The 27,666-nt window shown below is 45.6% G+C and overlaps 3 protein-coding genes across 6 annotated transcripts; 1 reads left to right on the top strand and 2 right to left on the bottom strand.

Annotated features, from left to right (window-relative positions):
• Positions 1–920: 920 nt before the first annotated feature.
• On the bottom strand, positions 921–9,681 carry ITPRIPL2 (ITPRIP like 2). Its single transcript, XM_088148114.1, has 2 exons — positions 1,316–9,681; positions 921–1,174 (listed from the first exon to the last, which is right to left on the bottom strand). Exon 1 carries the CDS (start codon positions 9,047–9,049, stop codon positions 7,571–7,573), a length of 1,479 nt encoding a protein of 492 aa, XP_088004240.1. The 5' UTR covers positions 9,050–9,681; the 3' UTR covers positions 921–1,174; positions 1,316–7,570.
• Positions 9,682–11,201: 1,520 nt separating this feature from the next.
• On the bottom strand, positions 11,202–18,842 carry COQ7 (coenzyme Q7, hydroxylase). 2 transcript variants are annotated; one of them, XM_088148116.1, is made up of 7 exons: positions 18,688–18,842; positions 17,159–17,358; positions 16,500–16,614; positions 16,275–16,414; positions 13,688–13,756; positions 12,136–12,229; positions 11,202–11,424 (listed from the first exon to the last, which is right to left on the bottom strand). In XM_088148116.1, the coding sequence occupies exons 1-6, from the start codon at positions 18,758–18,760 to the stop codon at positions 12,152–12,154; spliced, it is 675 nt and encodes a 224-aa protein (XP_088004242.1). In that variant the 5' UTR covers positions 18,761–18,842; the 3' UTR covers positions 11,202–11,424; positions 12,136–12,151. The 2 variants fall into 2 exon arrangements, with proteins under 2 accessions (XP_088004242.1, XP_088004241.1); XM_088148115.1 differs by lacking the exon at positions 11,202–11,424 and having other exon boundaries at positions 12,055–12,229.
• A 6-nt stretch (positions 18,843–18,848) lies between these two features.
• Positions 18,849–27,665, top strand: LOC103060173 (uncharacterized). 3 transcript variants are annotated; one of them, XM_088148113.1, is made up of 8 exons: positions 18,849–18,897; positions 19,652–19,736; positions 20,679–20,883; positions 21,806–21,855; positions 22,580–22,694; positions 23,858–23,994; positions 24,330–25,542; positions 26,535–27,665. In XM_088148113.1, the coding sequence occupies exons 4-8, from the start codon at positions 21,824–21,826 to the stop codon at positions 26,661–26,663; spliced, it is 1,626 nt and encodes a 541-aa protein (XP_088004239.1). In that variant the 5' UTR covers positions 18,849–18,897; positions 19,652–19,736; positions 20,679–20,883; positions 21,806–21,823; the 3' UTR covers positions 26,664–27,665. The 3 variants fall into 3 exon arrangements, with proteins under 3 accessions (XP_088004239.1, XP_007437981.3, XP_088004238.1); XM_007437919.4 differs by lacking the exon at positions 18,849–18,897 and adding an exon at positions 18,966–19,189 and having other exon boundaries at positions 20,679–20,849; XM_088148112.1 differs by lacking the exon at positions 18,849–18,897 and having other exon boundaries at positions 18,966–19,736.
• The last annotated feature ends 1 nt before the right edge of the window (position 27,666 follows it).

Genomic DNA, 27,666 nt, shown 5'->3' with positions numbered 1-27,666 from the left:
TGTCAACATCCCCAAGTTTTCGAGTCAAGAAGCGGCCAGGATTGTCATATGATTCTGAGCTGGCTCCAGAACGTCTCTCTTGATGTGATTCCTTCTATCTTCCGGTCCAAAATTAGAAGCAGAAGCTGCCTGTCCTGAGCAGCAAAAATAACACCGGCCACTACTCTGCCTGTTCCAAGTGGGACATTCCTCAGTGGCCAGTAGGCCTTTCTTTGAGGAATCAAGTTGAGGAGCTGCTATGGGGCCTCTCAAGAGGAGTAGGACTGGGTCTAACATTAGACAGAGCTGAGGTCATGATCACTGGTGGTAGACCTTGGAACGTGGCAACTTGTTGGAGGAAAGATCTAAAAGGCACTGCCAGCTCTGTTGTTAGAAGAGCAAGCCGTTATCTTAGGCAGCAGCTGGAAAATGGTATCAAGCTGGAGGAAACATCTAAGGCAGGACCAACTCAACCATTAAGTGTGTGGCCACTATCTTAAACAGCAGTTATTGGAAGGTGATTGCAAGACATTGGAGGTGAGGCCTCGGAAAGAGGGACAGGAAAAATTCTGCTGCTAGGTGGAACAAAGCCTTATTGTGACTGTTGGACTGAAACTCTCACTTACCACCCAACCTTATGGGTGACCTTGGACCAGCTTTTATTTTTCAGTCTAGCCTAGCACACAGAGTTGTCTTGAAGAAAGATCTTGCCATCTTATTCCCAGGGAGCTCTGATAGGTGGCTTGCTGCAGGTGGGAATAAAATCATGGCCTTTTGATTTGATCTGGTGTTACGTTCCTTCCATTGCAGCCTCAGCTTGGTCAACCATCTATAAAGCGGGTGCTTAGTGGATACGGAGCGATCAGAAGTCTTTTGAGAGACTGAAAATGTCCCACTGATCATTCCAACGTTAAAGCAAACTTCCTACAAGAGATGTTAGATTTTTAAAAAAGGTTTCTTTGACAATGGTTACAGCTGGCAGAGTGTCCATCAGGATGAGCAGAGTTGGTAGCTGCTTTGCAAGAAACAAATAGGGCACAGAAGTCTCCAGAGAGTATTTTATTATTAGGGACAAATTTCAAATCAATTTTGTCCTGTTACAGAAACAATAGAAGTGCATTTTTAAAAACATGGCTTGGGTAACTTTAAACACAAATTTCCCTCTTTCCCAGACTTTAGGCCAGTGTTTTTCAACCTTGGCCATTTTAAGACGTGTGGACTTCAACTCCCAGAATTCCCCAGCCAGCTTTGCTGGCTGGGGAATTCTGGGAGTTGAAGTCCACACGTCTTAAAATGGCCAAGGTTGAGAAACACTGCTTTAGACAATTGGATCAACCTTGCAAAGAAACTCAGAAACATTTTAAAAAGTTCTATTCCTCCTTCAGCAATTTATCTCTAGCGGCCCTCTCAGGCATGCAAAAACAGGGGCTCCAAGAATCCTAAGCGTGTGCCCCCCCAGCTGTCACTCCGCTGTAATTTTTTAATGTGAGAGGAGGAGAAAATTACCATCTACATGGGAAACAATCATATCCAATTTAGAGTCGGTCCGGGTCTGATGCATTTTGGGTGGACCTCAATAAGCAAAAAGGAAGCACATCTTTTTGGTGTGAAGTAATTGCGCACCCCTGCATGAAATTTCGATTTGCCTCTGGCAACCAGACTGGTGCTTCATTACAAGAGTGAACTACACATAATGTAAAAGAGCCTGGAGCTTTTTGGTGTTTCGCAAGGCGCATTGGAAAAGGGAACATATTTGTGCATGCTGGAAACTTCTGCTTCCCATTCTGGTTTTCATTTAAACCCAGAAAAGGATTCTTGCAACATATTTGGTTCCGGTTAAGATCCAGAAATAAGCACTGGATCTAATTTGTCCACTAGATTTCATTCATTTGCCCCAAGCCTCAAAACACAAGGCATTTTGTTTTTCAGTCGAAACCATACACGTTCTTATTTCAGAAAGCTTGTTATGGAAATCACTGAGCATTGTAGGGTCAGTAAAATGACTTTTTGGAGAGACAGACCCCCTCCCCCAAAAAAGACAATTTTGGGAGATGTTGGTTTGGCCTGTCAATAGCAATAGCAACCATCTCTGATGTACACTTCTATACAATTCTTTGAGGTCCAGGAATTAAAAAAAGAAGAAAAAAGTAATTAGCATCAGCAGGATTATTCGTCCCTTCCGATGCATTTATGGCACTCCACATTTGGTTAACCAAAGCTACTAGTATCCACACCAGTGTTTCTCAACCTCGGCAACTTTAAGATGGGTGGACTTCAACTCCCAGAGTTCCCTAGCTAGCATGCTGGCTGGGGAACTCTGGGAATTGAAGCCCACCCATCTTTAAGTTGCCGAGGTTGAGAAACACTGCCCTAGACAATATGGAGTATTCTAGGTGTCTTGGACTTCAACTCCCACAATGCCCCACTGAAATAAAATCAAAATGAAATAAAGTGTACAGAAATACAAGAATATTGGCTGGCTCCCTTTATAATATAGACCAGTGTTTCTCAATCTTGGCAGCTTTAAGATGTGTGGAGTTCAGCTCCCAGCCCCAGCCCGCCACAGGGAATTCTGGGAGTTGGAGTCCACACATCATAAAGTCACCAAGGTTGAGAAACCCTGGTCTGCACTAATCATTTAACAAATGAAAGTGATGTGGTGAGAGAACCAGTTTTTGTGAAAAGTTCGTACCTGCGTATGTGGAAATATCATCGCTCACCATAGGTGATCAGGAAATATTTGCAGGCAATCTTACAGTGCAATCCTATGCATGTTCTCTCAAGAAGCCTAGGTTCAGTGCATTTCCTCCCAATAAAATATGCACGGCTAAATGCGGCTTATATCTCCTTGTGGCTGTGAGTCAAAGCTTAGCTTATATTTTACTGTTTTCGAAACACACGGTGCAGATAAGGAGATATTTTAACAAGCGACCGAGTAGCAGCGTCTGAAATCTTGCGTTACCTTGGATGGCTCTTCAGATTAAACAGGAATGCTCTTATTAGACCACGGGATAGTTGAATAAATAGGTCTACCAGCTTGAAGCTTTATAAACCTACCCACGATAACTCTTAATGATTAATTTCTGCAGAGACTGATGGGTGACTCATCCTGATTAAATTAAATCTGGAGAACTGGTGGAAAAGAAGGCATTTCAAAAAGAAGCAAAGAGGAGAAAAACAGCAAGTGGGAAAGTGTATTTGCACATCGCTTGCCAATGGTGAAGCGTACTGTGAAAACACTGCTTTTAAATAGTCGTCTGAAAAGCGTTTTTCTGTGCAATTCAAACTTTTAGTAATCCTATCCAGAAATTACACACACACCCGTACGCCCTGCTTTGCCAGTTTCCAATCTGCTGAAAGAGAATTTCAAAATTTCTCCCAAAGGGATGTTGGGTTCTTGCACTGACTTAGTGAAGAGGCAGCCAAGGTGTGCGCAAAGCTGTTTCGTTGTACCATTGTTACTTCTGTGGCTTCCCACACATCCGTTCAACCCCGACGGAGGATTATCATGAGGGAACTTTGCCAAACTGAGAAGCGTGGGCAGGAAGGGAGGCTGCAGAAAGGTGTGGAGCAGAAAACACCAACGGCAACACACCTCCCACTCTCAAAATTATCGTAACCTCCAAAGCACCCCCAGAGAAATGCAAAAGAAATTCTCGAAACTTGGGAAGGAGCCACGGAGATGATTTTGGAGAAAGCCGTTAGAAAAACAGCAGGCGCAGAAGCAGCGTGAATTCAAACCCAGCTCAGTTTCCGGATCTGGACTACCTCGCAGGGCGGGCAGCACCCGAGAACAAGGGACAAAACCGGCAGCCTCTTTTGTAGGGGAAGGAAACTGAGAAACCGTACGGCATATTATAGTGTTACTCTGAAATATTCTGTTCATTTTTGTGTACCAAAATACAGAATTCTTTGAGGCTTCAAATCAAGATCCATTTTTGGTTTAGCTGCCAGGCTGCAAAAGCTTTCTGCTTAGCTAAAATCGAGGAACAGATGAGGTGGGAGAAACATGCTAGGAACATAAAGCTTAAAGGACTATATAAACCAGTGTTGTCCAAACTTGGCCACTTTAAGATGAGTGGACTTCAACTCCCAGAATTCCCCAGCAAGCCATGCTGGCTGGGGAATTCTGGGAGTTGAAGTCCACTCATCTTAAAGTGGCCAAGTTTGGACAACACTGATATAAACAGTTAAAAGACAAGATGCAGTGTTTCTTTCACCTATATACCCTTTGCTCAAAAAAAAACACAAATATCTCCTTGGAAACTCAGCCTTCTACATTTCCTTCTAGTTCATCATTAATTATTTGACTATTATGACCATCCTTGACAACCGCTAGTAAAAGCATGTTGAGAAAAATAACATGCAACTGTTTTAAAAAGTTGAAGACAAATTCTTAATGCCGCAGTCAACAAATGGAGCCTCCCTCAAGCAAAACAGCAGAAATGAAGAATAACGTGGCTTCTGGAACAGTGAAATTTCTTTAAAGAGAAAAAAAGAAAGGAAACAGATCTTCCTAATGAAGCTGAATGCCATAACAAAATAATTAAGCTTTAGCAGTGGGCAAGATGGGCCAGACCAGGAAGGAAGATTTGCAAAGCTCATCCTATTTATGTATTACATTTAGAACCTAACTGCCATCTAATGAACTCAAGGTGATGGAAAGATGTGTGTCTTCCACCCATATTCTCTTTTCATTCCACCCATCTATAGTAGGTTGGATGAAATACAAGGATCAGCCCAAGATCACCCCCTGAACTTCATTTCATGGCTTGAGCAGAGGTTGAATCTGGATCTACTCAAACACTTTAGCCCAGAGTAAAATAACTTTTTCAAGGGGCAGAAACCACTGCATTATCTTATGTGGAATCATGGACGCCAGTTTTAAATGTTACACAGATATTACTTTAACCATTCCATAACACTGTCTCTTGGACCTTAAGGCTCAAAGGGTCAGAAGTGGTCCTCAAGATAACTCTTCGCATATGGCTGAACAAGCTTGGGTTTACGGCAGTGTTTCTCAACTGTGGCAACGTTCAGATGTGTGGACAACTCCCAGAACTCCCTAGCCAGCTCCCAGAATCCCCCATGCTGGTTGGGGGATTCTGGGACTTGAAGTCCATACATCTTAAAGTCGCCAAGGTTGAGAAACACTGGTTTACAGGAACAGGATCAATGCCCAGAAATGTGTTATTTTTAGCCAATACTTTCATAAACTGTAGGCTTTCCTCCATGCCCTCCTTCCTTTGACTATTTCTTCAAACTCATTTCTTCACCTCTCTTTCATGTTCAAGAAGTTTCTTTTCCAACTTTTCCACCTGTTCAACCAACAATCTCCACCTTCCCATTTCACGAGTTCATGTACTCCACAGATCTGCCAACAACAACTATTCATATTCTGAATAATGAGGACCAAACCCAAAACATATAAAAACAAGTTAGGATACACAAACCAGAAACAGAGCTCACCCTGCCAACTCGGAAAAGTACACCCAAGCAAGTTACTAGATCCTGCACCCTTCTTAAGACCTGCGGCTGATGAAAAAAGTCCATTAGATACGTTCAACAGTTCCCCGTTTCAGAAATTCCAAACTTGGGAAAATAATTCATTCTTAGCATCTGGTACCCTTGGGCAAATGCTTGGACCCACAACCAGTGCCTACTCTTCTCATTGCACCAACTGTCCTGCCCCACCAAGAAATGCCAACTCCCTGCCAACTCCCCCTTAAAAACCATCTTCAACATCCACAATGTAAAGTCATCCGAGATTACAAGCAATCTCAACGACTGATTTTCCTTGGCTGAAACCAACTGCATGCCATAAAAATGGAGATTTATCTTTTTTTTAAAAAAAAAAAAACCCACTCCATATTTCATACCTAAGTGGGAGGCACTTGAGATTAAACCAATTTTAAAAGTCACATCACAGATCTCCTGTTGCACACCTCAGGCTGCAGCACAGAAGTCATCCTTTCAATAGGCTTGAAATGTGTGCCAGGCCCTGTGGAAGTGTGTGTGTGTCCGGGGGGGGGGGGAGGGTTAATTTTTTTCCAGCCACACACAGGAGAGAGGGGTGGTTTTTAGCATTTGGCAGTTAAGCGATGGCATTTCACAAACAGTGCTGGGATTTTTTAATATGCATTTTGGATGTCTGAATTTGCAGCCTGCAGGTTGCTCATGAGACAGTAAAATAGCGTTTACAGTTCTGATTCTTGGCACATTAACTGAACTAAATGGGACTTGCAGTGCCAGAAAACACTCACGTACTGAACCATTTCACATCCTTACATCTTCAATATGTCCCTGCGCATAGGAAGGATTTAAGACTCCAGTTCCTGTTCTTTTATCTGGGAAAGGTGTCAACGTGGCCAAGTGCCAAGAGATTCACAGGAATAACAAACAACGGAAGTCTGAATAATCCTTTTCTTTCTAAACTGGATTCTTCTGGGTTACGCTGGAGGTCAGCTTTTATTAAAAGACAGCTGTTAAGGGTAATTACTGCTTTGCAATTGACATGATGACATAAGGAAGCAGTGTTTTGGATCAGCCTCTTTTAAAGAAGACAGCTTATTAGTATGCTCAGCTTCTCCATTTATAATTATTTTAATTAATGTTCAAATGCTTCAAAAAATTTCGTACAGCCTAGGCATTGGGAAAAAAAGCCTTTCATGAAAATAAAGTGCCATTCATTTTGGTCTCTGAATACATATTGGTATTAAGTCCCCAACTGGACGTACTCCTGATGTGTGGAATCTGAGCTCCCATCATCCTGAGCCAGTATAATACTCACATCTGGGAGTCCCCCATGTTGCGGATGACTGCTTTCCAACGGGTATACTTCTAAACATAATGAAACTGCGTTTTCTTGTAAGTGCTCCTATTCCAGCCCATAATAAGCAGCTGCATTCAGGGCCACAACCCATCTTTGCATTCTTCTTTGACCCTCGGTCCTGCACTGAAAAATCAAGACTGCTTCAAAGCCCTGGGCAAAACGCCAAAGCACGTGACGAACGCCCACTCTGATTCCTAACTTGGCTGGGGGAAAAAAAACCCACCAAGGAATATGAATCATAAGAGCCTAAGTTTTCGTAAGTACAGCCCTCAACTTTTCCCCACCACGAATTGCACTTGAAACCTTGAAAATTTGCCTGCTTTTGTTGCTGAAGGCATAAACCCTGAGCAGAAGTGTTCAGAAGCAGAATCAATCTGGGATGTGGTGGGCGCCAACCTGCCCTCTTGAACTTTGGTGAAAAACTAACCCCGAGAAGATGCTCCCGCCATCCTCCACACCTCCCTCCTTCAAGCAACCTGCTGGCGAAAACATCCCAAATCCGACCAGTACCCGAGTTCCACCATAGATAGGATCAGAATAGCCCGTGTGTCCACCTCTAAGGCCAGAAGTCAGATGCAGACCGTCTTCGTGCTCCTAGACAAGCAGGTCCTTCAAAGGTCCAAACTGTTGAATGGAAGTCACCATTTTCCACCTCAGCTAAGCAACTGCCCCTTTTTGGTCCCTAAAGCCCCAGAGGAAATTTGCCTTGGGGAGTATGTGGCCGTTCCACGATGCGAGGTCCAGGCTGGCCAAGGAGCCTCAGATGGGATGTTGCCTCCGGGACCGGTGACTGCCATACATCCGAATGATCTTGGGCGCTTGCTTCCAGACACTCAGCAGCTGAGAGGCCACCCTGTCCAAGGTGGGCTGGTCAAAGTCAGCCAGCAGGTTCACCGGAGAGGCTTCCTTGAGGAATTTGGGGAGGCTCAGCGTGTCGGGCAGGTGGGGGTTCCCGAGGAACAGGTGGGTCAGCCTCCCTCGCTGCAGGCCCTGGACCAGGAACAGGACCACGTCCTCCAGCCGGGCCACCAGGAACCGGTCCTCCCAAGCCTGCCACGGGCTGCTCAGGAGCACCCAGAAGAGTGCCGTCTTGAGGACGTAGGAGGAGAGGACCCGGTCCCACTGGGCAGCCCAGGGGGGCTCCAGGGCGCGCCCCCCCAGCTCCCTCAGCCCTTTGAGGATCTGCAGGCATTTGAGGTGGCAGGAGTCCTCCGGCACTTGGTCCCGCAGCCAACCCAGCAAGCGCTGCTCCGCTTTGGAGACGTTGAGGGTCCAGAAGGTGCCCAGGTGGGCGGGCGCGGGAGGCTGGGCGCAGGCCCAGGGCGTGAGGTAGAGCCCCTCGCCGAGCGGGATGGCCGGGGTGAGGTGGACGGCCAGGGAGAGGTGGCAGCAGACGTAGTCGGAGCGGGGCGCGACCTGCAGGGCCAGCGGGCAGGGCGCGCCGGCGGCCAGCTGCACGCGGCAGCGCTCTTGCAGGCGGGAGCGCACGGCGCCCAGGCAGCGCTGCACCTGCGCCTGGAACCAGCGCGCCACCAGCGCGGCCGACAGCAGGGGCGCGCCGCCCTCGCCGCCCCCCGCCACGCACAGCGCCTGGCTCGGCGCCCCCGGCGCGCCCGAGGCCACGCGCAGCACGCAGAGGAAGGCGCCGCGCAGGCCGGGCCGGTCCGCGGGGCAGGGCAGCGCGCGCAGCTCCAGGCGCGGCGGCAGGCGCAGGGGCACGAGCACGTCGAAGGCGTCGGGGCTGCCCACCTTGTGCTGCTCGTAGGCGCTGCCCACCTGCACGAAGTCCCCGCGCAAGGCCAGCCGGCCGGGCGCCTTGCCGGCGCGCACCAGCTCGCCCACCACCAGGCTGACGTGGGCTTTGCTGTGGCCCAGCACGTGGGGCGAGAGCCGCAGCTGCGCCTCGTAGAATCCCTCCAGCAGGGCGCGGCGCCGGGGCTCCCGGCCGCCGCCGCCGCCGCCGCCGCCGCCGGCGGGGCTGCGGGTGGCTCCGCGCTTGGCCCGGCGCTCCCGCCGCCCCGTCCACCAGGCGCGCGAGCCCAAGCCCAGGAAGGCCAGCAGCAGCGCCAGCAGCGCCAGCAGCGGCAGGCTCTTCAGCGGCGGCGGGACCGGCCAGCCCGCCTCTCCGCCCGCCGGCCCGGCCTTGCTGCGCAGCGCTTGCAGGAGGCAGACCAGCGCGGTGCAGCCGCAGGTCACCAGCGGCCAGAAGACGCGCACGTTCAGGCTGTAGGCGGTCATGGTCCCCTTCAGGGGCGGCGGGGCCAGGGCCCTCGGGGGAGCCCGGCCCGGCGCCAGGGCCTTTGAGCGCGCCACGAGGGCATCGTCCGTCAAGCTCGAGGGCAGCTGCTGGAGCCCCGCCGCCGCCGCCGCCTCGCTCCGGGCTGGCAGCGCTTCAACCCATCGCCGCGGCCTCGAGGCGGTCCGGGGCGCCTCCGCAAGCTCTGCTGGCCGCTCCGACGGGACGGGAGCGCCGCCGCCGCCGCCTCCTCCTCTTCCTCTTCCTCCCTTGGCCCCGACCGACGGCTGTCTCCTGGGGCGGGCTCGGTCCCAGCTCCGCGGCCGCTAGCTGCTGCCCGCCTGGCCGGGCGCCCGCGGGCGGGCAAACGTTCTCCGGGACTTGATGCCGGGAGGAAGGGACTTACGGCGCTCGGTCTGCGGCGGCTGCGGCGTCGCCCGCCCGGGCCGCCCTCGTCGTGGGGCCCAGCGCCGCCGGCTCGCCTTGCGGGGCCGCCGCTTGCAGAAACTCCGAAGTTCTGCTGAAACTTTCGCTTCCTGTTCCGAGTGGGAAGCGCAGCGCGTCACTCGGGGGATGAGCTCAGAGGAAATGCCGAAGTCTGGGATGGAGCGGGAGGAGGAGGGGGCGGCGGGGCCGGAGGGGCCGGGCGCTGGGTTGCCCCCTCGGCGCGGGTCCAGCCCTGCCCGTGCGGCAGACGGGCAGAAGAAGGGGGAGGAGGAGCAGGGAGGCGCGAGCGAGGAGCGACAAGGGGAGCGGACTCGTCAAGGCCGGTTGCTTGACCAGCGTGGAGGAAGCTGGGCTGCCCAAGGAGACCAGGGCGGCCAGCCTGAACAGCTGGGCGCAGGCCCCGTTTCCAAAGGCAGAAGTGTGCCAGTGATCAGAGCTCTGCCCAGGAGAAGAAAGAGGATAAGAGAAAGGAAGGGGGAACTGGCTTGTTTGGGGCTCTGATGCTGAGATGCTGGCCTGGGCAGATGAAAAGCCTCCATGCATCGCCCTCAGCTCCAGCTGGGAAAGCCCCTGCCCAGCCTTCAGAATTTGTTCCCCCCTTTTTTTAATACTGGAACTGAATTTTAAAAAATACTTAGGAGGGAAATGGGCGGTGATCCTTACAATATTCGTGATATTTAATTCAATTTAATCATGAACGAGACAAGGCTGCAGCACAGAGTTCAAAAGCCAAGCACAGCCCTTAGCAGGCTGGGGAACTTCGAAGGTGTGTGGGCTTCAACTCCCAGAATTCCCCAGCCAGCTTTCAATTCTGGGAGTTGAAATCCACACATCTTAAAGTTGCCAAGTTTGAAAAACACTGCTTTAAAGAAACCCAGTTCCTGGGGCCCAAATCCAGCTTCCTTAAGTATACGTAAAGCAATCCAGGTATACATTGGTTTCCCTATGTTTGCTGTTAGGTCTGTTTAGTTGAAAACCCTGGGACTGCTAATCCCACAAATACGGGGGGGGGGGAGGGCACGTTCCTCTGTCACAAGCAAACAACAGATTGTCACGTAAGCTGCCGACAACATCTGACAAAAGCAGAGGAGGATTTTCTGCGTGTGCACCCAAACTACGCTGGAGGTTTTCAAGAAAAGATTGGACCGCCATTTGTCCGAGATGGTATGAGGACTCCTGCCTTGGTCAAGAGGTTGGACTGGAGGACTTCCAAGGTCCCTTCCAATCCTAGGATTCCTTGAAGTGTTGTCATGTGTTACATTATGTGATAACCCTGGCTAACAAAATCCACCAGACCATGATGAGGTTTCTTTGATTTTGGCTTCATGTGTAGTATAAATTGTGGCTGGGTCAACCAACCATGGTTAAAACCAGTATGGCACAACGTTTTAAACCTTCCTTGGAGTGCTAGATCACAAGCTCTCTGTAATGTGAAGATGAAAAGAACTTGGGAAGAAGAAGCAGAGTTAGGACTCCAGTTCCTATCGTCCCCAGCTCCCAAGGCCAATTGCTGGGGCGAGGGAAGCTGTAACCAAAAGGATATCTTGAAGCTCGCCTCTTTCCCACCCCGATACTAGCAAAATCATGCCCGCAGCTCATTTCTGCCAATGTTCGAAAGAGAACAGGTAAGAATTGGCTACAGCTTTTGCTAAACAGCATCAGAGTCTAAGATTTAGGGAAAGAGCATCGGGGACAAAAACAACAAAAAAAGGGTTGGATGATCTCTGCTTCAAGACACATCTTTATTGTCTCCTTTCTCCAACTACTCTTAAAGCCCATCCCATAATACGTTCAGAGAGAAGCGGGGCAAAAGACACACAGATCCTCCAGCAAAATGGTTCAAGAGATGTGCGAGTTGATACGTAAAGCAGTCGTACCCCCAGGGGTATTTTGAGCTCCAAGTCACAAAAAGCCCTTTTAACACCAGCACCTGGAACGGGAAAAAGTGGCAACGTAATTCCCTTGCCTAACTCACATGTTCATAAAGACAGCTGGGCCCCGGTGGCTAATTCCTAAATAATAATAATAATAAAATGCTAGGTCATAATATGCCATGACCGTTTAGCCATGCATGCAATGTACTCTGTGTGTGTCCAACATGATGTTTTTCAACATCTGGTCCAGCTAAAGCTGCTCTCCAATCTTTTACTTTTAAATAAAGTAAAAAAAAAAAAGTTAAAAACAAACTTGAAAGCTTTGGAACGAAGACCCATTCCTTTCAATCCTGAATCTTCCATCTGAAAACCCATGGTGGATTTCAAGAGGACCGGCTTCCTTTTCAGGGCAAACTTTAGTAATAAATTAATGCATCGCGGAAGGGAAGGCTAAAGGGGTATTCTGTAAGGAAGGGGTGGGTGGGAATCCCTTTCATTGAAAAAGGTGTTCCGGCTGCCAAAAGGTTGCAGCAAAATTGTGGTCAATTTTCAGGCGGAAAGCATGAACAAAGAGTTGTGCAATCTCTAAAGCAAGCTTACAGCAATTTCAGGCAAACAAGCAGAAAAGTAACCATCTGCTTTTCCCAACTGACAGGAAGAACAAAGAAAATAAGAAAATCCCCATCCAGAGACTTCTCAATGTATAAGTTTAGTTTTGCACTAATTGAATCCAGCAGTAATCATCTCTTAATTCACAATTCGTTTACCATTGCCAAAAATAGGTTATATTCTTTCCGATAAAAATATTGCTGCTTTACATCCAATCTGTATAGCGTTCTTCAGAATTGAATATCCTGGAGTCTATGCGAGAAAAAAGAGAACACAACATTAGAACTATTTCATATTTTCTGTTTTCTTCAACATGGGTACCAGCAACTACTCAAGTCTTATTAGCACCATAAACGAGACTGGAACTGCTCCTACTGTTCTAGTTATCCAGGGAAAATGCTTTTTAAGAAATCGTGCCTTAATCGCTCCAGCTTGTTAAGGGTTCATGAGATGATTTTGGAAACTGCTCCCTGCAAGCTCTTCTATTATCATTGAAGAGACCTTCCAGTTCCTTGGTTTCCAGAAAGGTGGCAAAAAAGAAAATGATGAAGACTTCACCCTCACATGCTTTGAGATCTATTGGTTGCAGGGGGAAAATGGTTCAGTTGCTGAAATTCTTGTAACTCCCATCCTTTCTCAACACATCTTGCTAGAGCAGTGTTTCTCAACATTGGGAACTTTAAGTTGAAGTCCACACATCTTAAAGTTCCCAACGGTGAGAAACACTGTGCTAAGAGACTCTTGAGAATCCTGTTTGGAAAACGAATTACTTTCAGGTTCAAGGAGAGCTTTAGAGTCTGACAAGTGCAAAACCTTTAGATAGACAGAGATGGGTCTAGGGATCAGGAGGTTAATGGCTGGTTAGATGTTACTGTTGAGTGTTTATGGGTTTGTTCTCAGCCACTGTTACAGGTTTTTATGCTTTTACTGTAACTTTTTTTTATTGTTTTCCATGTGTTGTTAGCCACCCAGAGCAGCATTTATGAGAAGGGTCACCATATATATCAATGAAATACAGGCAGTCCTCACTTAACAACCATTCATTTAGCAAGTATTCAAAGTTATGACAGCGCTAAAAAATGACTTACGACTGGTCCTCACACTTACAATCATTGCAGCGCCCCGCAGTCACGATTGTGATCCAGGTGCTTGGCAACCAGGTCACACTTACAACGGCTGCAGCATCCCAGGGTCACATGATCACCATTTGCAACCTTCCCAGCCAGCTTCTGGCTAGCAAAATCAATGGGGAACTGTGTGATTCATTTAATGACTGCATGATTCACTTAACAACCACTGCAAAAAAAGTCATAAAATCAGGTCTGGTCACATGATTCGCTTAATGACCACACTGCCTAACAACCTAAATTCCAGTCCCAGTTGTGGTGGTTAAGCGAGGACTACTTGTAGACATTGACTACTTTCTGGCAGGCTTATGAGCTACACCTGGGAGAAAGGGAGGGCAGTGGTAGGAGGTGACCATTCTTTATGCTACAGCTTGACAAATTGTTGCTTAAGCGCATTGGGGGAGATTAAAGTGGCAGCCTTCCCATTTCATTTAACCCTTAATGCTGTGGAATGAGGCTACATGAGGTGTAAACAGTGGTGGATGGCTCAGAGGAATGGCTACCAGCATGGGGAACCAAGGTCAGCATCAGTTGTGGGTGCTTCTGATTATTCAAATGTTGAGGATGTTTGATGCTAACTTACCAGTTCAGCATCATAGTCCAGCCCAGTGTCATGATGCTGCATCTCTTCATCCCGAAATTTCTTTATGATCTGGTGGTGTTTTTGTATCCAAGAAGCAAGTCAAGTGAGAAAACAAAACATATGTAACTTGTTAAAAAATGTGAGAAACATCCAAAGCGTTACATTTTAAATGAAACCATAAAACATCAGGTTAGCATATGGCTTCTGAGCCCCTGTTTTCAGCTCCTGGAACCCTCTCTGACCCAAAACTGTGACGTGTCATCAGTTCTTAAAATAGGCTTTCAAAACAGTGAAAACAAAGAATATGCTTTTGGGGGATTGGCAAGCTGACAATCTAGTCTAAGAAGTGATCAACAAGGTTTTACAGTATATCACACATGGCCAAGGACAACCTTTGCTTCCACTGGAATTCAAGAAGCTGCAACAGACTAAGACTTCTTAACTCTTTTCTAATCCTGCCATGCGTCTGCTGGAAATCACTGAAGATTACCTTTTGACCCTATTACAGGAAATATATCATTTAGTAAAGTTATATTATAGGTCAAAATCAAATCAAATCTTTCTTCTAGTCATTGACCAGCATTACATAAGCATTACCCAATTTGGTTAGAACAAAGTAGTCAAAACTACAAATACTGCTTGAACATCAGATATCAGAAAAAGAACAAAATAAGACACAATGTGTATATTCCCTAATATAGAACTCCTAAACTAAAATGGGTAGTCCTCAACTTACAACCACAATTAGAACCAAAACTTCCATTGCTAAGTGATGTGGTCGTTAAGTGAGTTGTGCCTGATTTTACGACCTTTTTTGCTGCGGTCATTAAGTGAATCTGGCTTCCCCCCATTGACTTTGCTTGTTGGAAGTCCCTTGGGAAGGTTGCAAATCGCAATCACATGATCCTGGGATGCTGCAACCATTGTAAATACATGCCAGTTGTCAAGCATCAGAATTCTGATCACGTGATTATGGGGATGCTACGACGGTTGTAAGTACAAGGACTGTTCTTAAGTCACTTTTTTCAGCGCCATCATAACTTTGAATGGTTGTTAAACGAATGGTCATAAGTCAAGGACTACCTGTATTACTGTTAGCATTAATATTATAACTCTGTAATTCACATTAAAACTATATTTCTGGCAATCAAATGGTAGTTAGACCTAAGATAAATGAGCTGAGAAGAAAAACTTGTATCTAAAATTTCCCTATCTATGAAGGTGGAGGAGCACTAATTGTAATAACAGCATACAGTAAAGAAATTTGGTAAAATTTTTGTCCTGTAGACCTCTAGGTGACCATTAGATCCATTAGAGCAACACAATCCCCTCTCCCCAAATCCTACTGCCATCTAGGGTTCATCTGGATTTCTACAACCCATGTCTGAAAGTCTAATTAACATGAGATAGGCATTTCAAATATAGAACGAACAAAAGAGAAAGGGATTAAGTAGCTGTCTTTGCAGCATTCCCAGCCATTGTTCTAAGGCTAATGCTTATTTAAACAAAGTAGAAATAAAGATCAGGAGGACAAAAATGTAATCGATCTTTAAATATAATTGAGTATTTTTTTTTTTTTGGCTTTTCTTCCTTCTGCATTCATTTGCATTGCCTTATCAGTACTTTGGAAATAGTTGTTGTATTTATGAAACTTACTTAAATTGTCTCCAAAGTTTCAGAGTGATAACTCTACATCGGTGTTTTTCAACCTTGGCCGCTTGAAGATGTGGGGCAGGGGAATTCTGGGAGTTGAAGTCCACACATCTTCAAGCGGCCAAGGTTGAAAAACACTGCATAAAATCAAATCAAATCAAATCAAATCATACATGGATTAAAGTAATACCTCGGTTCACGAACGCTTCTGTTCACGAACAATTTGGTTCACGAACAGCACCATTCGCAAAATTTTGCTTCCATTTGCGAACTCCGCATCGGGTGACGAACATGACCCACGGCCATTTTCCCTGCCGTGACACGTGGTCGTGGCTTCCTGTAGGGAGTGGGACTCTCCCTCCAAACAATAACCGCCTCCCCACCCGCCTTCCTGTCCTCCACGCCAGAAGTCACCTCGAGCAAGGTTAGCGTTCTCTCTCTTCGTACTGTACTGTACTGTACTTTGTTTCATATTTTTGTGGTTTTAAAAAAAAAAATACATATGGTTCAGAACGGATTAACCGTATTTACATTGAACCTCATGGGAAAATTTGATTCGGTTGGCGACCAAAATCAGTTGGCGACCACATTCGTAGGGGTCAGAACGGATTAACCTTATTTACATTGAACCTTATGGGGAAATTTGATTCGGTTGGCGACCAAAATCGGTTGGCGACCACATTCGTAGGGGTCAGAACAGATTAACCATGTTTACATTGAACCTTATGGGGAAATTTGATTCGGTTGGCGACCAAAATCAGTTGGCGACCACATTCGTAGGGGTCAGAACAGATTAACCATGTTTACATTGAACCTTATGGGGAAATTTGATTCGGTTCGTGACCAATTTGGTTCACGACCAGAGTCGCGGAACGAATTAAGTTCGTGAACCGAGGTACCACTGTATATCGGTAAACTGTTAACACACTGTTACCTCTAATAACTCCTTGTACTTCTCTGGGTCTTCTTCTAGGAGAGTCCTGATCTGGTTGTTATAATGCACAGCGATACTTTCTTCTACAGCTACTGTGCAGGCCATAGCAGCTTGTTTCCCAAGTAAAGCTGTGCCCACCCCTAGAATAAACACGACAACGTCACAGTTGTGCTTGGAGCATACATCCCAGATATATATGAGGAAGAAAAAAGCACGGATGCTCACCTAACATAAACCCAGCAATGTTCCACAGGGGCAACAAAACGGTCGGGCGGACTCTGTACAAAATCACCAACTCCTTCATTTTTTTCAAATGGTCCTTTTCCTGATCCCACATTTGCTGGGTGAAGAAACAAAATGATGATGCTTTCCCATAGTTCGGAAACATTCGAGCCGTAGACGGTCTCCATCTGGAGTCACGCATGGCATTATGCTAGTTCTGCTAAACCATGAGGAAGCCAACCTGAGCTGAGTTCATACACTGCTCTGAGCCATAAGCCATGCTTTCAGGAACAATGGTTAGATGCATGCAACAGTCTACGCCAGAACTAAATCAATCATATGATGGTTTAACGTAATATAGGACACCAGCCAACAATGGTTTACTCCACAAATCATTCAAGATAATTAACTGTATAAAGCAGTGTTTCTCAACCGTACCAACTTTTAAGACATGTAGACTTCAACTCCCAGAATTCCCCAGCCAGCATGGCTGGCTGGGGAATTCTGGGAATTGAAGTCCACGTGTCTTAAACATTGGTAAGGTTGAGAAACATTGGTATAAAATGATTGTACAAAAATCTGTTTTGGCTAAAAGTCGAGTTTAAAATATAGAAGAAGAATCAGAGCAAGGGAGATGAAATCCATGGGCTAGGGATACTTACACGAATAACTGGTCCTACCGAACTTCGGCTTAACACAGCCATTTGACCTGCATAAATGCGATTTGCCCCATATTCACCTGCATGATCCACTCTGATTATTCGGTCAATAACTGGCTTGTTGATGTCATCCAAAGTTATTCTGGTGCTACAAAATCTGGAAGGGGAGCATATGGATTGCAAGCCCCATTTCCCTTCTGCACCTGTCAAACAGACAATCGTTGATGCATCTTTTCAGAGCTTTCTAAGTATGTAGAATTCGTTAGTTAAAAAAAAAAAAAAGGCAGCTTCTTCCCTGGTTGTACAAGACAGCTGTGTTCAACCTTCTGAGGCAGTGTTGTCCAAACTTGGCCACTTTAAGATGAGTGGACTTCAACTCCCAGAATTCCCCAGCCAGCCATGCTGGCTGGGGAATTCTGGGAGTTGAAGTCCACTCATCTTAAAGTGGCCAAGTTTGGACAACACTGTTCTGAGGCCTCACCAACTTGTGATTTTTCAATCCAGGCCAATATTAAATAATCAGGACGCTTTAGTAACTGCTAGGAAGTCTCGGGCAGAACTTCATTGGATGGGACTGAATGAGTCGCTGTCTCTCAATCCATCCAACCACGTAGGGCTGTTATGAGGATTATTCCCAGCACAATGATTTGCTCCACAAACTATGCAAACCCAGGCCCCAACTGACCACGGTTCCAGGGGGGTCTTCAGGGTGGGAGTCAAGACAGCCAAAATGTGGGCCACAACCAAAATCACGACCCACACCAAAAGGGGTGCGGCGTTCACCGCACGCTTACGGCTGCCATCTTGACCTCTGTGGACTCCCCCTGCGTGGCTCATTCAACGAACCACAAAGCACCACAAACAACCCACATCAGGGTTTCAGCACCCAAACCCAATGCAGCCTGACAACTCACAGTGTTAGATTTGGACAACCCGAGGCCACGCTCTGCCCGACCTACCTAACAGGGTTGTTGTTGTGAGGAGAAAATTAGAAGTGGGACGTTTATTTATTTATTGTTCAAATTTGTCACCGCCCATTGACTCTGGGCGGTTATTTAGTTATTTATTTATTCAATTGGTACAGCTGCCCATCTCACCTAAGTGACTCTGGGCGGCTCAGAACAGTTAAAAACAACAATCCAATAAAAACAAGTTAAAAACCAACAGGCAAAGCCATAAAACCATCCATGAGCACTTTAAAACGTAAAATGCAATGAATACAGTAGGAGGAGCAGTAATAATAGCATCACTAGGAGGGTGCTGGGTGACCTCAATACTGGCACTTCCTTGGACACCTGCTGAGCCTCCCCTCCAACCACCACCTCCAGGTGGGCTGCACCAAAGTCCCTTTCCAAAATGGCCGCCTGCTGGGAATTCTGGGAATCGTAGTTTCTACCACCTAGAAAGCGCCCTGGTGGGGCAGTTGGTCCAGGGAGGGCAAAGGGGGCGCCTGCGTGAGGGACCTACGGCGGGGAGGAGAGAACCACGTGGGGATCCCAAGGGGAGAGGGAGGTGTCCCGCCCACGCTCTACCTTCCCTGTGGGCGCAGCGCCGGCATTGCTCGCGGAGCAGCAGAAGGCCGCTGCCTACTGCGGCCTTCGCCATCCTGCCTCGCGCAGGGTGATGGCGTCACGGGCGACCGCGGCCACGGCCGCCCGGGGCGCTTTGTTGACGTAAGACTTCCGTAATCTCTAGCCAACTCCTCGAGGCCGCCCGTGCGCGGAAAGCAGCGTTACATCAAGGTTTCTCGTTCGACACTCCATAAACGAAGCATGCCGCTCTATTTGTATTGTGTCTATGTCCTCATTGGAGCCCGCCCCCGGAGCGGATTCTTTCTCCGATTGGAGGAAGCAGCTGTCAATTCGCTGAGGGGCGCTTCCTCCAGTGTTGTCCGGGAAACCGCAGAACGCGGTCCGAGGGCTGGGTGGTGAGGAGACGTGCGTCGTTGGGGCTCCGGGGCGGATCGATGGCGGCGGGGTTGCTGGCCGGCTTGGGGTCGGAGCGAAAGCTTGCTCGCTCGGTGGCTCATCGGCTGTAAGGGCTGGGCCGGGCCGGGCCGGGCGGAGGGAGAAGAAATCTCTGGGAAGCAGGGAAGGGGTGTCCGTGTTCCTGAGAATGTGCAGAGTGCTTTCCACTCCATCCTCTGGGCGGATGGTGTGCTGACACCCCACCCCCCATATATCTTTTTTTCTTTGTTCCCGGTTTTGTTATTTCTGTCGTTTTTATTTTTTCCCCTTGTTTTAAAATCTTTTTAACGATTTGTAAACCACCCAGAGTCGCTGGGTGCTGGGTGGCATGTAAATTTAATAAATAAATGTAAACTAAATTAGGCCCTTGCTCCTTTTTTGCCTGCAAATTGATACAGCCATGCTGCAGTCACAACAAGGCTGGGGCACCAACCTTGGCGGGCAAAACCTTTCCGGGCATGAGATTTTAACAGTGGTGGTGGGCATTGGCCGTAATGATCCATTGAATAACATCCCTTCCTTCTCTTAGAAAGTATTACATTGAGGTGCAGAGAAAGGAAAACTCCTTCCAGTCATCTGGCATCCCCTGGGATGTGGCTGAAAGCTTTTATTTGGTAAGCCTCCCCATCTAATCTTGTGGCTGAACCCCAAATTCAAAGTTCAAGTGTGGTTCCTGAGCTGTCTGCATGTAGCAGCATTTGCGTAGAGACAAACGCAACTGATATTTTTAAAATCAAATTTGGTTACTGTTTTTTGTGACTTTACTGCTTTTGAATATTTAGTTCTTAAGTGTTATTATTGTTTTAGTATTTCTTCTGCTGAAAAGCAGACTGTTGGTATTTTAATGAGGAAAGCTGAAGAGCTGTCAGGGATAGGCACAGGATCTAAACATTTTCTCAAAAGGACAAAACGTGCTATCACAAATCTTATGCCTCTTACATACGTGGTAACTCTCTTGAAGATTGTCTTAATTTCCCATATAAACAGTGCTCATGTATTTTTAAATAATAATAATAAAAAATTATTTTATCCTTCCTTTATATTTGGTTAACACAAGGCATGAATATACATAATACCCCGCCTCCTATTTTCCCCACAACAACAACCCTGTGAGATGGGTTGGGCTGGGAGAGAGGGACTGGCCCAAAGTCACCCAGCTGGCTTTCATGGCTAAGGAAGGCCTAGAAGTCACAATCTCCTGGTTTCTAGGCCAGCACCTTCATCACAACACCAAACTCTGGCAAATTGAGGCAGTCATGCATGTCCTGAAATGCCCTTTTATCACACTTGGAGGATGAAGTTAATCTCTCCTCTAATCACAATTATTTGGAGCAGAATAATGACAGCACTTCCCATTAAATGATCAGGACTGTGAAGTTTCTAGAAAGGTGGCCGAATTTGTGCCATAGCTATGGCAGACTGAAACCGTTGGGTCTTGATGAGGTTATGCTAATTTCTGCCATGAATAGACCTTTATGCTGGAGATAGATATTTGTCTGTAACTGTATATTCTTTAATATGTTTTTTTAAAAATAATCTTTTTAATTCTCTTGCAGCACCCTGCTTATCTGACTGAGCACAGGACACAGGAGCACAATTTTGCCAAAATAAAGCTGGAAGCATTCCTCCGTGCCTATGTTGGCAGTGCTGAAGAATGTAATAGGAAAATCCAGGGAAGTCTGGCCAAGCAAAAGGATGTGGAAAAGCTTATTAAAAAGATGGCCCGAGTAATGCTCAGATACATCATTTTATATACTTCATGTAAGGGGAAAAATAGGGCCTATGTTTTACTCCAGTTCATATTCATTAAAACTGTTTCTCAACCTCAGCAACTTTAAGATGTGTGGACTTCAATTCTGGGAGTTGAAGACCCCTCATCTTAAAATTGCTGAGGTTGAGAAACATTGCATTATAACACCAAACCAGTTGATGGCACTTCCAGTATCTGCTACTAGTTCAACTTTCTTTCCATTGAAAGAGGACCAGCTTGGAGTCTCTAAATGTGGCAAGAACTGGGTCCAAGGGGCAGGATTTGAAAAGTTCTGACTGATCTCCAAGCTAACTTAGTGCCACAATATTCTTACTCTCAGTAGTGGAGTGTGGAATATGTGTTTGGTTGATAACAAACAGGACCTTTGTCTGAATAGGTTCCATTTCATTTCCTGTATTGTCAAATGATTGTCTACTCATCCCTGTTTGTGGTTGTGGGACTCACCTTTTTCCTGGAAAATAGAATGCACTGGATCTTGTATGACTGGAGTGTATTCTGGAAGAGAAATATCCGAAGTTTTTGCATGTCTCCCTGTAAGTTTCTTTACTTCCCCAGAATACCCCAAGCTCATAATGCCTGGGACATTCTAGGAAATTAACTTGTGGTTGTGAAGCAACCATTTTAAAGGAGCTGCTCAACTGGGAATGGAACAAATGTGAGTTTACCAAGAAATAATGAAAGCAATTAAGTTTTTCATTATGAAAATGAATGGAGTAATGAAATGAACAAAAAGTGTTTGTCCACTCTAAGTTTATCGTCTAGACCGAATCCATAGCCTTTGTATATCTGCAAACCCTGAATTTATCATTCTTGGATGTGATTTTACTGCATGCATTCCTGTTTTCTAAAAAGAATCTGTGTTATGCCAGATGGCAGACAAGCCAATGATGTGCCCTGCCTCTGTCTTTGTAGGATTATGTACCTGACAGAATGAACGAGGTAAAAATGAAGAGCATGACAAGGTAATAAATGTCATTAAGCTAGTTCAGCTTCAGAAACATTGGCCTCCCTGTTCATTTGTTGGCATGCAGAAAAGCAAATACAAATCCATGTGTGGAATCAGGATGTTTCCTCACAGAACTGCTAGCAAAATGTATTGCACCGAAGTGCAGGGCTGCCAGATCCGAGCTGTAAATATCCATAGAGCCCCTAGGAGGCAGCAAAGAGCCCAGAAGCGTCTGCTTGCCCTTAACTAGTGGTAGTCCAGCTATTTGCAGCACAGGACTGGTATCTTTACTTCAGTTTGACCAGAATGACATGTAACCCTGAGCGAGTGTTTAAGTTCTCCAGAAATCTGCCTTATATTCTGGGTGCCCTTCAGCCTCCTAAACAATCCTGCTAAACACAACTTGCTCACATTTTAAAAATATATCTCGGGCAACCCTAAGAAATGCCTTGTCCTCCTGTAGACAGCAGGCCCTTTAATATTGGCCGAACACACTCAACCATGCCTTGCAGCCATCATCTGGGCTATGAGATACTTCTGGATCTGGAGACTCTTTGTGTTCGCTCTTTGAACTGAAATAGGACAGGCTGGATGCAGCCTGCTTGCCTTGTCGGTTTTGAGGAAGCAAGATTTGTCTACGTAGAAGACCATGTTCTCCTTTGGGGATTTGCTTTGGCTAATAGTTGTGAATTGAAACCCATTTGTGGCTTCTCTGAACTAAGTGTACTTTCCTCCACCAGGCAAAACAAGCTGCCGTGCAGCCTCTCCAGATTATACTTGAATGCCGTCCCACCCATGTCACCAGAAGAAGTAAAAAGACTGGTTTCATCAGCATCCAAGCTAATTGTTGCTGTGGTATGTACCAAGGGACCCTCTTCTCTTCAGACCTCATTTTGACATGGCGTTAAACCAAAATGGTATTTTGGGGCTTTGCTTTAGCTCAGTGTTGTCCAAACTTGGCCACTTTAAGATGAGTGGACTTCAACTCCCAGAATTCCCCAGCCAGCCATGCTGGCTGGGGAATTCTGGGAGTTGAAGTCCACTCATCTTAAAGTGGCCAAGTTTGGACAACACTGCTTTAACTTATTATTCAAACATAGACTTGGCAGTTGATAAACATAGTTTATAGCTCAGCCTGCAGCACAAATCCTGAACCAATGGTAGCTTATTGAAATGACGGCTTAGTCCAATTTGTGAACTCAGCCACTGTGTGATTTGTTTGTTCTGTGTGAAAGCAGAATTCACCCATTATGGCTCAACGTGCTGCGCAAGCAGATTGTCCTGCGACCTGCAAACTTGCTTATGAGATTACTCGTTGACTATGAAACGGTTTGTGGAAACATCTGTTTCAAAAGGAGGCATTATAAATTCATAAACAGTTGAATGTTTCTCCAAAAAAATGGCTCACCCTTATTAATGCTCTGCCTCTGCTTTGACAATTCTGCTCCTTTCATCCCACTCTGTTTTTAATTCGTACACTTATTTTTGTCCTGTTTCATAAGCCCAGAGTGGAAGGAAATGGGAAGGAAGCTATTCTGTTCCTTCTTTTGGAAATACCAGTTGGGCGGGTGATGCCTCCCGTCACACAGTTTCCAGTTAATCGTGAAACCCTATATAAATTTAAAAACTGGTGGCTGAATTTGACCCTTTTCCTTCTTTTAAGTTCTTATTGCGAGAATCAACTTGAAAGCAGGGATGGCCGCTTTTTTCCAGATTGGAAGTAAACCTGTCTCTAAGTAATTAAAAATACCATAAACCAGAAGACGATCCCTGTGGTCCTCTAGATATGGCTGAACTCCAACTTTCAGCATCCTTTGGGACAAATTATGATGGGGAACTACTGGAACATCGAATGTTCTATGTACTTGATTTAAAGAATAAGTAAAAGTTTATATTCTGAGAAGGATAACAGTATTTCTGTCATAGTTTCAGGTCCTGAGTGGATTTGAGCTCTTCTGAATGTATGTCATCTGAACTTGCTTGAGAAGGGGTTATATTTCTGTTGATTCTTTTCTTAGACTTCTGAAATCTCCCCAGAAGAACTAAAAACAACTCAAGAACTTAAGAGAAGAGAGACAAAAAGTGTTAAGAGTTTCAGCAATGGCCGCAAGGAGGTTTTTTCCACCAACCTTTCTCATGAGAATGAAGCAAGAAGGTATGAAAGCCTGGGAGTGTTATGGCTGTTGGTATCATGTTTTAGGTGAGAAGAGCATACAGTAAATCCTCAATTTACTGGATTTTGGTTTAGCGGATTTTAGACATGATGAAAAGATTCCGTCTCCCATTTTGCACATGCATAAAATCCCATTTGCCATTTAACAGACCTTCTGATTTAACAGACACCCCTTCCTGCCATTAGTCTCTTAAACTGAGGGTTTGCTGTGATAGGTGGGATGCAGCTTTGGTCTGGATGTCTTGCAACGCACTATTAATATCCTTTCTGGCTTCTTGAAAGCTCAAGTTGATGGATATTGTGTTTTGATCTTTCAGAGATGGACCAAGACAAAGTGAAAAAGAGATAAGGAGAAAAAACAGAGCTTCAAATGCTTCCAATACCTCTCCTGCTAAATCTAAGAGAATTTTTCCCATGGCTGCTTGGAATACGCAGAAGCAGCACTTTGTACCCTCTTTGCAAAGTGCAGAGAATGTTGGTGTGCATTCTTACATGCCGCTTAAAATCAGAAGGCAGGAGTCCTCTTCCAAAGCTGGTGGAAATGTTTCAAGCGAGTACTGTCCATCTAAAAAACCTTTGGCTGCCAGACGAAGCCAAACCCTCGGATCCAAAGCCTATGAAGATGGGTTGCAACGCCCAGTCGTCTTGAAAACCAAAGAGCAGCAAGGAAACTGTGCTCACCCCTCTGCCAGATCAACTGCTGAGATTTACAGCAGCCAGCATTCAAAGGCCGGAAAAAAAATCAGAAAGCCATTCAGTTCTGAAATGATTTCCAGGTCCTCTATACTGAAAAGGGCCAGCGATCCAAAGCACAACCAAAATGATCCTAGAGAAAAGCTTCTGAAATGCACTCAAAGTAACAGGTCTCCGAAAGGTGAATGGGAAGGGTGTGATTCCCTATCCCAAATCACCTCCAAATGCCACAAGGTCAACTTTGCAGATTGGGAACCTCTTGGCTTGCAGAGGGCTAACGTAAGAGGCTCTGATGATGATGCAACTGTGTCTTACACAGAGAAATCCAGGGGGCTCACAAGATGCATTAGAGGAGGACAAAACAGTGATTGTATTTCTACAGTCCAACAAGGACCATCTTTTCTGCATGAGCTTTGCCAGGAAGTGACTCAAGAAATACCTGCTGATCGGACTAGGAAGGAATTGATCATTGTAAATGGAAATGCAGAAAACCCACAGATGCATTATCTTTTAAACCAGCCATCCTCTCTGAGTGAGCCAAGGGACACCAGTGCAGAAGAGGATCATGTCAATAGCCCGAGAAGACAAGAGGGTATGTTAGAAGAGTCCTGTAAACAAGAGGTGATCTGTGTCCCACCAATGGCTCCAGCTGGTTGCAGATGTTCAGAACTACCAAGTTACTGCGTGTGTGAAATCAAGGAAGAGCAAGGGATCGGATTTCCTGGGAAAACTGCAGCTCTTTCGAAAAGCTTGGACAGTGAACAATCCAAAGACGAGTTCACCATCTCGTCTCTCTCAAGCAGTGCCAGATCATTAAGCAGTTTATGTGAACAGATGGTAAAGTGTTTGAAATTGAGCCTTTCCATGCATTTTTGTTAGTGCTTCTGGATATTAACATGCTATATTTATAGACTGTTGCCTTCCAACAAGCCTGCCAAGAGTTTCCATTATTTCAAATGAGATGAGATTTGACTTGGCATTCCTGTTCCAGCTCTAGGCTTTTCAGAAGCTGAGCATTTGGGCTAATTCCCCAGCCAGCATGCAGTCCTGGGAGTTGAAGTCCATACATCTTTAAGCTGCCAAGGCTGAGAAACACTGGGCTAGACCATAACAAGTGGGGCGATAAGGTCTCTTGGGAAGCCCAAGTCTCCGCTAACTGCTAATACAAAGCAGTTCATATTCCTCTTAATTTCCTAAATAATAGCTGAGAAGCTGATACTGGAGACAGGGGAGCTCCAGATTGAAAGGGGCTTCTTTATATCGATGGCATTGTGGGAAATTTAAATGGCCTCTTCCCACAACCTTGATAAACTTGAAAATAGCAGCAAAAAGGAGGCCTCAAGCAGGTACTTGAAAGCAGTAACTTACTTTGTGAAGACCAGCTGTTTGGGCCAAAGCATCCTCAATTGACCTATCCCTGGCATGTCAGATAAAACAGCTTATTTGAGAATGCATTTAGAAAATATGGTAGAATATTCTGGAATGCTTAAATCATGTGGTCATCTTTTGCTGAGTCAGGAGGGGGGTATGTTGACTGCAACAGAATTTGGCCACTGATTTTGAGTACCCCTTTTTGAGATCTGCCTTTTTCTTCACTATTTTATGAGCTGGGACAGCTAAAAGTCCCTGGGTTGGTTTAAAGATTGTCCTTTCCCTGCAATCTGAGCCCTTCTGTGGGACAAAGGCCATATTTAGTTCTTATTTGTTGAAAAAACAATAATAAATATTTATACATCTTTATGCCATTCACTGGAAGTACATATTTTCGCTTTAAGTTTCCAGACAAAATCCCAATTTATATGCATCTCTATAAATTCCTGTCATTGTAGGGTGAAAACATTATACAGAAGGAAAGTGTTAACTCCAGGATGGAAATGTTTCTTCAGAAACTTCTAAAGGCTCCAGAAAATGGCACCACCCAGCAGGAAGTGTCTCATCAACATGAAAAACAGATGTAAAAACTTCGTTAGATTTCCCTGGCAAATGACTGCTTTGCATTTCATTTGATGCTCCAGAAGTTTCTAAGAGTGCAGTGCTGCTTCATAGTTCAGAATGATCTCAACTATATTATTATTTTGTAATAATCAGAATTGTGCTCAAAGATGTCACAACTATTTGATAGATGGTTGATAGACTGGTAGATGATTTGTTGAAGATCTCCAGTATTCCTTCAAGATGTTTTCCCTCTATACCTGTTGGATTATAGCTCCCACTTACCATTATGCTGGTTGAAGTTGATGGCAACATCTCCCCCTCGCCTTTACAGTCCAAGAAATTAGGGAGGGTCCCTTGAGAGACTTTGCTACACCCCTGTTCCTTCTGCAGATGAGGGTGTGGGGGGTGATGAGGAAACAAGCCTGTCTTCTGTGAAGCTGCAAAACTCAATCTTGATAATAATGCATGAGACTTTTTTTTTTTGCAGCCTGAGCTATACTATCATCTAATCAGCTTCCTTCCCCCACCCATGAATCCATAAAATTACCTTTTTTTAAAACAGGGCCCCTGATGAGAAGACAAATACTGATCATGGAAATGAGGGCATATTTTCCAGACAAGTAATTTGTTTTTCTGTCCCCCAAATCTTTTCAGCTCAGGCCCCCAAACCTAAAACAGATTTTAAAACTGAGTTGTGTCTAATTGTGTTAAGAATGTTGTGGCGGCTACTTTATTTACTGCTCAGCCTAATCCAATTTAACACAGTATTTTCAGTGTTCATAGCAGTCAAATAATCAAGTTATCAGTACTGTAATGTATTTTTATGATGCTTTCCCCCCTATTTTAGCCATGACCTGACTAGTGCCATGAGATTATATCATATGCGCTGTTTATGTAATTGACAGCTGATCCTATGACATTGCAATGATTTTGTTTTGATGAAGAAGCTGTTTTGAATATCTTTTCTTACAATGGATCTTCTTCAGTTAGCCTTATCACCTTTTTAAAACTATCCAAACACAAATA

Source organism: Python bivittatus, unplaced genomic scaffold (assembly GCF_059951505.1).
Source record: "Python bivittatus isolate LINGU-HERP-01145 unplaced genomic scaffold, Pbiv_v1 ctg000560_np1212, whole genome shotgun sequence".
In the NCBI taxonomy this organism is placed as follows: Eukaryota; Metazoa; Chordata; class Lepidosauria; order Squamata; family Pythonidae; genus Python; species Python bivittatus.
The sequence above is the reverse complement of the archived record's forward strand: the minus strand, read 5'-3'. Positions and strand labels throughout refer to the sequence as shown.

Bases quoted from the DNA above. Each gene is read 5' to 3' on its own strand.
- ITPRIPL2 (XM_088148114.1), bottom strand. From the start codon at position 9,049: ATGACCGCCTACAGCCTGAACGTGCGCGTCTTCTGGCCGCTGGTGACC.
- COQ7 (XM_088148116.1), bottom strand. From the start codon at position 18,760: ATGGCGAAGGCCGCAGTAGGCAGCGGCCTTCTGCTGCTCCGCGAGCAA. The intron at 17,359-18,687 runs GTAGAGCGTGGG...TCTGTTTGACAG, and splicing joins GCGCTGCGCCCACAGGGAAG to GTGCAGAAGGGAAATGGGGC. The intron at 16,615-17,158 runs GTAAGTATCCCT...TTCTTCACCCAG, and splicing joins CGGTAGGACCAGTTATTCGT to CAAATGTGGGATCAGGAAAA.
- LOC103060173 (XM_007437919.4), top strand. From the start codon at position 19,122: ATGGCGGCGGGGTTGCTGGCCGGCTTGGGGTCGGAGCGAAAGCTTGCT. The intron at 20,850-21,805 runs GTAATGCTCAGA...CTGTCTTTGTAG, and splicing joins TTATTAAAAAGATGGCCCGA to GATTATGTACCTGACAGAAT. The intron at 22,695-23,857 runs GTATGTACCAAG...TTCTTTTCTTAG, and splicing joins CCAAGCTAATTGTTGCTGTG to ACTTCTGAAATCTCCCCAGA.